The 10,145-nt window shown below is 41.6% G+C and overlaps 1 protein-coding gene across 9 annotated transcripts in view; it reads right to left on the bottom strand.

Annotated features, from left to right (window-relative positions):
- The window catches only part of ROBO1 (roundabout guidance receptor 1), a 1,179,537-nt gene that overhangs the window by 43,034 nt on the left and 1,126,358 nt on the right, over window positions 1-10,145 (bottom strand). For 6 of the 9 annotated variants that reach the window (XM_032352245.1, XM_032352293.1, XM_032352263.1 and 3 more), the window contains 3 exons: window positions 8,451-8,648; window positions 3,796-3,822; window positions 2,297-2,339 (listed from right to left, as the gene is read on the bottom strand). In XM_032352245.1, the coding sequence (XP_032208136.1) occupies window positions 2,297-2,339; window positions 3,796-3,822; window positions 8,451-8,648 (268 nt within the window). The remainder of the gene's footprint in view (window positions 1-2,296; window positions 2,340-3,795; window positions 3,823-8,450; window positions 8,649-10,145) is intronic. The other 3 variants (XM_032352267.1, XM_032352285.1, XM_032352296.1) reach the window with 1 other exon arrangement.

Genomic DNA, 10,145 nt, shown 5'->3' with positions numbered 1-10,145 from the left:
AAAATAGTAAGGAGGCTGGAAGTAAGGGTTGCCTAGAAACTATCTCCTCCTTCCTTTAATTCATAGCCTGAAAGAGCTCGGACATCCAGAAAGGAGCAAGGGAGAGATTTGAGAGTGGACAGTATTTCAGAGCGAAGCAAAGCCTGAGCTCTGTTTCCTTGTCATCTTCCACTGTGAGGAAATGATCTACTGGCGTTCTCTCAGGTCTGATTTTCTCACTCCTTTCTTCAGAACGTCTCGGTTATTCCCAAGTCTACGCTGTGGTTTGGATGTTAAGCAGGGTTTTTGGACAGGGATGTCTGAGGTACGGAAAACAAAGGGATGGGAAGAGCCACTTAATCCTGCTTCCCTGGTCCTCTCCTGGATTGTTTGCCAAGTCTTTTGCCTTTTCTAGGTTAGGAAGAGGTCTCTTTGCTTGTCACAATCCTCATGTCCCCTCTCCTGGGAATGGTTAAATTCCCCATTTTGTGGACTAGAAAAGATTTCTAGCCTCCTCCTTTATCATATTTTTGGTTGCAGCGACTCAGCCCTGCCACCGTGGTGGGAAAGCAATCACGGACAATACGTTAACCACCAAGTCTGGGTTGTATCCTTATAAAACTTTATAGACAAGACAGGTGGCAGACTGGACTTGGCCCAGGAGCCATAATTTCCTGATACCTGATATAAACAAAAGATAACTCCATTACCTCACGCTAGGTGCTTAACCGTGATATTTACACAGCACACAAAGATCCTGGAGGACACAGCAGGGGACGCTCAGCAAACCCACAGGGGACGGGGGAGCATATTCCAGGTTGATGGATTTAGGGCCCATAGGAGAACCTAATACTGGCGAGTGGCAGGTGGGCTGATGCAGTGGATTGGAGGCTGAGGCCCTCAGAGGTGGGGACTGGACCCCCAACACCCTACAGGTGGCTGGCTTCATGGGCTATGCTGAATTCGGACATGAGGGCTATTTCATGAATATCTGGGCTATCATTTCAAAGGAATGTCCCTGGAGACAAAAAAACAGTCTGAATCAAGTGAATTTATTCCTTGTGAAGACCTCCCCAGCTTTTGGGTCATCCCGTGGCTGGCTTGGTTTCTCAGGTATGAAAACCGTAAGCTAGCGCCGGTCCCAGGAAGGAAACATCACTGCTTGTTGCCATATTCGTACAGGCGTGGTGGTCAACACTTTCTTAAAATCACTCTTTGCCATATGCTAAATTCAGTCATTGTTCCCAGTAGGGCATGCTCCTTGGACTCAGAAATAAAACCTGCCTCATTTTTGTCTTTTCCAGTTGCAAAGATCCGATCCAGCTAGGCAAAGCATAACACTCAGTAAGCTAATCGAATTCGAATTAGAAAATGGTTTTGATTGCAAGTTTTTTGTTCTTCTACTTTAAGCTAGATGTTGCTGGTTTGAGGGGAAAAACATCATCTTATTATAGAAAATCCAGAAGCTTGGCTCCTGTAACATATACCTTTTTTCAGCTCTTTTTTTTTTTTTTTTTTAAGATTTTATTTATTTATTTATTTGACAGACAGAGATCACAAGTAGGCAGAGAGGCAGGCAGAGAGAGAGGAGTAAGCAGGCTGCCCGCTGAGCAGAGCGCCTGATGTGGGGCTCAATCCCAGGACCCTGGGATCATGACCTGAGCTGAAGGCAGAGGCTTTAACCCGCTGAGCCACCCAGGTGCCCCTTTTTTCAGCTCTTTTACGCTGCCTGTCACATCAATTTGTGATTTCTCTGTTAATATATTAAAGTTCACTGAATCATAATTACAACAAATAATACATGTAGGATTGAGGTGCATTTTAATTAAACAGAAAAGAAAAGCTCTGTATTAACCTAGGTTTCTTGTTGTATTTGTATTTCAACACAGTCCCCTATAAAAGGAGAGCGGAATTCACAAGAACAAACAAACCTAACCTACAACTTATGAGCAAATGCTGTGTTCAGCGGATTTTCAAATGAATACTTTTTCTTTGATGGTATCTGTTAACTAGCTATATTTCTTAATCTTCATAAATGCCATTGCTTAATTACTTGAACTCCTTTTAATCATCGGCTAAAGCAGCAAAGTTTGTCTTTCCCGGTTAAAGTGCGCCCTCTGGTGTTCATTCGCTAAGATGCAACGGCTTCCGTCCATGGCATTGGCGTACAAACAATCTCGGTTCTACAGTATTTCTAAAAGATTGGAACACATTTCATCCTTACACCTTGTATGCAAAGAAAGTGACGTCATTGAGGAAGACAAGATGAGATACCTGGAATTCCCTTTAGGATCTACAAAAGAAGCAGGATAATTACCTCCCTCCACTGCTCACAGCTTCACCTCCTCTCTGATAAGTTACTAGAATGTTACAAATAAAAAAACAAAAACAAAAACAAAAAAAGAAAACAAAAACAAAGAAAAAAGAAAAAGAAACAATTAATAGACATGTTTACATTTATAAAATTGAAAGTTATTACATCCACCAGTATCTTTCTAAAATGGAATACTTTCTCACCTTCTACTGAGAAGCATTGCAAAACCATCACAGAAAGTGACAGGTTTCCAATTCAGCTAGTTTTTTTTAGGATTATATAGAATTAAATATGTTACCCTTATTGTCTTAATGTGCCAATAAGGTTGAGAACTAAGTAAAAGCAAATTTGAATACACTCTTATTAAATATATTACACATTGTTACATTTGCATTCCCATAGTTTTCTATTTTGAATTTGTTATTAGAGCCTATAATTGCATGATTTATACATATATAATTCAAATTTTAAATTTGAGGAAAAAATGGCAAGACTATTGTCCCAGAAGTATGAATACCAGTAAGACAAAGATAAACGTTAAAGTAAACCTTCTCTCCCTCTACACACAGAAGTATGCCATTAATTAATATGACTTAATTTTTTTTATTGTGGCTTACAGAACCCCCTCCCATTATATTTTCACCAGACGTGTGTATATATAGTAACAATACATTTAAATGCTCTTGAAAGCATTCTCAGCCTAATGAATTATGGGTGTAAAAATTTACCAATAACAAATAAAGATTTGCACACAGTTAGGCAAGGGGTTAAGAAGATTAGCTTTTCTGTAAATACAGACACATTTTCTAAGAAGAAATAGGTTTCTAAAACCTGCCAAATTCTGCTACTTAGAAGAACTCCAAACAGGGAGTGTGTTAAGGAGAGATAACTGCTTCCAGTGGTTACAATAACTGGATTAAAACCGAGGAGGCAAGACTTCAGGTACATCGGATATTAAAGGTGATGTGAAGGAAGAGGACCCACTTTGAAAGAAATCTAATAGAACAAAATATTAGGATTCTGACTTTGGGAAAATACAAAGTTTTATCTTTCCCATGTGTTGGATATTTTCATTCCCCTTCAAAAACGTTGATTCTATGGACAGAGCGTTGCAAGGGAGAGAAATTTTCATTGGGAAACGTGAACGCTTACGTTAAGGGGGAAAAAAATGGACTGCCAAGTAGGAAATAATCAATAAGATCATTAGCATGTTAAATCATGCCGAGGGTGGAAACGGAGCGTCTATCTAACGAGACACGTGCGCGCCAGGCCAGGAGGCAGCGTGGGGTCGTGAACACATAACTGTATTACATGGCGGGGGAAAGCATCACCAACCATTTCTACTTCACATGCACGCCTGACGTGAGTGAATGAAGTATTGCATTCCGTCTTAAGTCCTTCTCCCCAACTAACTTCAGAAAACGAAACAAAAACAGAAACACAACAGTACAACACATGCCAAACTGACAAAGAAGAGGAGGAGGGTAAGTGCAAATATATACCTGTTGGTGTGAAGGTAAAAGACGGGACTGAAAAATCAAAACAAAATATAAACCAGTTATTAAGCTGAAGAGAGAAAGGGAACATATCACATTAGTATAAATCAAGCAGACAGCGGAACATAAAACAAATGTAAATAACTAAGCCAGGAGTTCTGACACTCTGATAGAGGAGTAACACCAAATCTGAGGTGAAAGGAAGGGGCTTGTCTCTACAGGTCCCATTCTGAAGTGTCTGGCGTGGGAGTCGTGCTGGGTTAGCCTGGGAATGACCCTGCTAAGTTGGGTCCCAGAGATGGCGCTCCCGGCCTTAGGACAGACGGGAATCCTCTGCGATTAATCATCTCCAAACATTGGCTGACGGAGGCTCAAATACTATCAGGGTCTCGCTTGAACCTTATCTAGAGCTCTGAAAGTAAAGGCTGATTAACGTGGACTAATAGGTGCGCTTAAGTATTCATCATTCAGAGAAAGAGAGTCAGAGACAGGAAGGAAGGGAGGAGAGAATGAAAGAGGGAAGGAAAGAAAGAACGAAAAAAGGAAGGAAGAAAGGAACACAGGAAGGGAGGGAGGGACGGAAGAAAGAAGGAAAGAAACACCTGGACCAAAGGCAACCATAAAACCGAACTGTTTCACTGCTGAGAAATGCCTGACACCTTATCCTAGAAACAGTGTAATACTAGGTTTTTATCATTATAGAAATTTGTGAATGGACTGGAAAAAAATGGGGAGTTTTAAACTTTAATTTTTCCATTATAGTTTACGACAAGAAGCATTCTCCGGGTAGGCTGTGCAGTTTTTAAATGTCACACTAGAAGCTAAACAATAGAACGGTAACACCCTACGGAAAACCCTCACTCTGCAGTTATAAATCGTGATCGAATCAATAAGGCCTGAAATGGAAACACAGACCTTAAAAGTGGCAAGCTCGCCACCCCCACCCCCACCCCCGCGCGGGGTGTTTTCCTATCTCCTCCCATTCCTGGGTGTTGAATACACCGCAGTCCGTTTCCATGTCATTTCACGGTGGGAGGAGGCTGACTTATTTTGCAAGCCCTTCACGTTAATTTCAAGTAAACATTTCCCCTGGTCCGGAAAGCCGGGGAATCTTCTCTGCTCCCTGGAAGACTCAAGTTGGCGTTTAAGAAATCCTTAATACTCACAAACTGGACTACTGATCACGTATCGTGGATCAACAAGCTGCCAAAAATGTATTTTCCACGGCACCCTGGAATGTCTCCAAGACATTTACTTTAGGACTAGAGCCCTTGGGGCTCCACACTGCCATGCTGGACAATGCGGTGTGATGGTCACTTGCCACCAAACCATCGTTGAGCACACTAGAAGGAACACGGACAAAAACTTCAGTGCCGCGTGTGCCCAACTGATACACTGGCTTTCCCTGGCAGCGCAGCAGGCCCCCTCCCTGTCTCAAGAACTCTATTGTGTTTCCTTTCAGTTAGGTCTTTCCAGAGCTTTGACGTAACTCAGCCACAAGTCCTGGGATCGAGTCCCACGTCGGGCTCCTTGCTCAGCAGGGAGCCTGCTTCTCCCTCTGCCTCTGCCTGCCATTCTGTCGACCTGTGCTCGCTCTCTCCCCCTCTCTCTCTCTGATAAATAAATAAAATCTTTAAAAAAAAAAAAAAAAGATTTAAAAAAAAATTCCAAGTTATAGTAACAAGTCTTCATAAATAAATAAATCAATAAAAAGGCACATGTAAAAGTAAAGCTATTCGAGCAAGAACAGAGCGCCTGAACATTCCTTTGCAATCACAAGGACATAAGGAAAAGAGAAAAAATATGAAAGGTCCTTGTCAGTCCTCCTAGCTAACTGCTAGCCCGTTAAAATCACTGCAGAAGACACGAAAAGAGCTCCCTCTAAATGAAATTTTTAATGGCTTGTACACCAAAGAATGATTTAATTTTCAAAGCTTCCAATAATGGAATCATCTCTTTTTACCCAGCGATGCTGGTGCACTGTGTGGACATTCGTGGAGAGGGATCCTGAGTATTCTAGTGGAGAGTCTATCTATGGGTACACGTGGTGGGGGAAGGGGGAAGGCTAATAACACTCACTATTACCCAAAGTCACACACTGGTTTGATGGTTTAAAGGTCAAGAGGGTCTTTTATATCTATTTCTTTAAAATCTTTCATTTCATTTTTTTTTTAATATATAATTACTGGCATTGTTTCTGGCATAGACAATTTAAGGTTTTGGGGGAGTCACTTTTTATTTTTTTAATTGGATGGAAACAGAATTATGAAAAATTGCCAGCGAGGCAAAGTGAGGAAAGCAGAAGCAAGTGCTCACCAATTACATTTGTAATTATGTTCTATGATTTCTGCTTAAACACAAGCTAGTTAAAAGGACAATGGTATTAGTTTCATAGGTTTCGCACAAAGAGCTCACAGGCCTTCGCCAGCATGCTTATAGTCCATTAGTGAAAGAAAAGGCATTTCAGAAAGGAAGGGTGTTTCATGTCACACATTCAGATTTCAAGACACTATAGAGCATTAAATTGTTATAACTACGCAGCTGCAGCCCCTCACGGCACCAAGAAATACAAGATTCCTGGAGCATTCGAGAGTCTCTACAAATCTACGTTAATTAGTCACTTTTCCTCTTCAAAGTCAATTTCAAAATGCAGCTCCCAACTCACCCTGCCCCTCCCCCGCTCCGTGACACAGGGACACCCACAAGCCCCTTCCCTGCACTGGATTTAAGTCAAAGGTTGTAGACGGTCCCACATGTGCCTGACATTGTTCTACTCTGGGGACATAATGAGCCCCAGCTCTCCTGGCAGTCACCTCCTCGCCCTTGTTTTCCATTTCACAGGCTAGAGGGACACTGACATTTTGCTTCATCTCTAGACAGAACGCATATCTGCAAAAAAGATTTTTAAGGATGCTCATGCCACAGGAAATGTATGCATGTACATGAAGGGACGGCTGCATGTCCACAGTAGAGAGGCACATTCCTGTATTTTTACCACATGGGTGATGAATTTGCGTTGACTCCTTTTTGCCAAGACCCCTGTGACTGACAGCACAAATATTTTAGACCGTGGTCCCAGGCTGTTTTGTAAGTTTGTAGGGACAGTCAATAGAACTCATTGAGAAAAATTTTGGCTAGCGCTGCAAGTTCTGACTTTGTCATATAACGGATTCGAGAAAGGGCTTGGCCAAGACATATAGGAAATGTTTGCTTAGAAAATATGTAGATTTGAGGGGGAAATAAAAAAAGAAATATGTAGACTTGGGGCACCTACGTGGCTCAGTCGGTTAAGCGCTGACTCTTGATTTCAGCTCAGGTCATGATTTCAGGGTCATGGGATTGAGCCCCATGTCTGGGTCCTTGCTCAGCATGGAGTCTGTTTGAGCTTCCCTCTCTCTCTGCCCCTCTCCCTGCTAGGGCACACTAACTTCCATGCTCTACTCTCTCTCTCTAAAATAAATAAAATCTTTAGAGGATAGGTAGACTTTTGTTTTTAAAGGGCCAGTGATAGTGTGAGAGGGATGTGTTCATTGGTAGTTCTCTTTAAGTCTGTTTTCCAGGGGCGCCTGGGTGGCTCAGTGGGTTAAAGCCTCTGCCTTTGGTTCAGGTCATGATCCCAGGGTCTGGGGATGGAGCCCCGCATCAGGCTCTCTGCTCAGCAGGCAGCCCGCTTTCCCCCGCCCCTCTCTCTCTCTCCCTGCTCTCTGCCTATTTGTGATCTCTGTCAAATAAATAAACAAAATCTTAAAAAAAAAAAAAAAAACAACAAAAAAAACCTGTTTTCCAGCCAAGCAAAAGTACTATGGTGACTGTATAATTGTACCAAAAAGGAGCACTCTAGATAACTTGTTGGACAAAAGAAATAACTTAGGACTCTCCTAAGAGTCCTAAGTAGTAGTAGTGCTTATCAGTGGCCCTGAACTGATTCGTGTGTTTGTTGGGGAGGTGGAGGCAGGGAATGTCTGCGGACCTTGGCACACTAGGCTCGTCCATAAAATTGTAAATAACTGCAATCAAGCAAACTTTCTCTTCTAACACTATAGACACACTTGTGAGGAAAGCCCCATCAGGGATTAACAGTAAATACACACTCAACTCCGTGACCTTAAATACAACAATCAAAAAAGGACTAACCCTCCTCTCTGCATGTGGAGGTGCATCATCTAGTTGGGCATTCCATATTCACTAAGGAATGATTACCTTATAACTAATCAGAAATGCTCATGAAATAATTATTTTATAAATAATCTCTGGCATCACAAAGGCAGCCACACTCCCGTAAAAGCTGTGTGAGACCGTGTGAAGCTGGTATTTACAATTCCTGTGACAAGGACATTAAAGAATTTCTTTGAGAATCTAAAGCCATGAAGTACTTCCCAAAGGGCACACGAGATGGTGTAACGACCAAGGGGAGACCTACCTTCGTGAAACATAGTTTCAAGGAACTGAGCCTCAAACAGATAAGCCCTGTCGAAGCCTTGCTGTTTGAGAGGAATCCTTATCCTTATCTAGATCACCCTAAAAGCACTTTTGAAAATCTTTACATATTACAATAATTTAATATAGCAGATGGATAACCATGAATCGTTGGGAGCCACAGATTCAAATCAGGAGTTACCGAAACATATTAAAAAAATGGAAAAACTCAGGAAAGCTAATACCTTTCCGGATACCCGCATAAGTACTCGCCAGTCCGTTTCTCTTCTTTCGGTGTCGATAGAGCCAGATGCTGAAGACCATGAGGATGATCCAGCAGGCGGCCCCGATGCCTGCGATGAACGCGGGCTGCTTCACCACGTCGGAGATCTGCTGAGCAAGGCTGACTTGGTCTTCAGGCGACACCGGGTTTCCGTGGGAATCTGAAAAGCCATCTTGGGATTAATATGGGTCGAAAACTCGGCGACCTCATGAATGCATGCTTGTCTCATAGAAAATGGCAACCAGGGGCACCTGGGTGGCTCAGTGAGTTAAAGCCTCTGCCTTCGACTCAGGTCATGGTCCCAGGGTCCTGGGATCCAACCCTGCGTCGGGCTCTCTGCTCAGCAGGGAGCCTGCTTCCTCCTCTCTCTCTGTCTACTTGTGACTTCTGTCTGTCAAATAAATAAATAAAATCTTAAAAAAAAAAGAAGAATATGGCTATCATTATTTTTTGAATTTTTAGACAATCATTTCTTTCATTCCGTGACATCCACCCTTGCCAATTAAAATAGTCCATGAGATTTTCAGCAAAATTACAGTCATTCTATTTTAATTCAAAACAAACAGGACACAATAATTTTGTGGAATGTGTTTAAAAATACGACAATGACACACAGGTTCTATTTTTTTTTTTTTTTTTTACTCCATGGAACTCTTCATTGCTTAGATTAAGTTTCAGAGGACAGAGCTAACAGATAAATACAAAATTACAATTCTAAACACTAAACACAAATGCTTGAACAGGAGTCTATAAATAAGGGGTAGCAAATAAGTTGTATAGAAAAGACATGAACTTTCTCAGACTTTTCAATTACATGTTCTAAAATGATAATAAATAAAATGTAATTTCCCACTTAAGGTAGATATTGAAAAAAAGGGTGTGTTTTCCTCCTCCCCGAATCCCCCAACTACATGACTATATTATAAGACTCTAAAATGTCTTAGAAACACATTATCTGAGCCTATGTTCATGGGGTCTATACAATTTTTTTTTAAATTTTATTTATTTATTTGACAGAGAGAGCGCGAGCACAAGCAGGCAGAGCAGCAGGCAGACGGAGAGGGAGAAGCAGAACCCTGGCCGAACAGGGAACTCGATGCAGGGTTCTATCCCAGGACCCTGCGATCATGACCTGAGCCAAAGGCAGCCGCTTAACAGACCGAGCCATCCAGATGCCCATCACAGGGTCTATATTTAGTATAACATAAAACTAAAGAAAATTTAAGATCATGTTACCACTGAGATAACTATGAATAATCTTTCTTTTTTTCTTTTAAAAGTAATCTCTACACCCAAAGTGGGGCTTGAGCTCACGATCCCAAGATCAAGAGTCGGATGCTATACTAACTGAACCAGCCCCAAAGTCTGATTGTTTGTTTTTGAGTAATCTCTTTCTTCTCAAACAACAGCCATGACCAGCAATAGACCCAAGAACATTAAATACGGACAAGAACTATCCAGTGTTACAAATAGTCGAAAAGGCTCATGTTTTCTGTTCTTCTGACTCGGTAATTTAAAATTGATGGAATTTCTGGCAATGTAAATTTCCTTTTTTATGTTTAAACCTACTAAGAGATTCTTTTTTTAAGTCCACCATTTCAACAAGTCATACGGAGCCGCCAGCAATGTTTGGAGAAAAGTACAAACCCTTGTTCTG

This window comes from Mustela erminea, chromosome 1, assembly GCF_009829155.1.
Source record: "Mustela erminea isolate mMusErm1 chromosome 1, mMusErm1.Pri, whole genome shotgun sequence".
Classification (NCBI taxonomy): domain Eukaryota; kingdom Metazoa; phylum Chordata; class Mammalia; order Carnivora; family Mustelidae; genus Mustela; species Mustela erminea.
The sequence above is the reverse complement of the archived record's forward strand: the minus strand, read 5'-3'. Positions and strand labels throughout refer to the sequence as shown.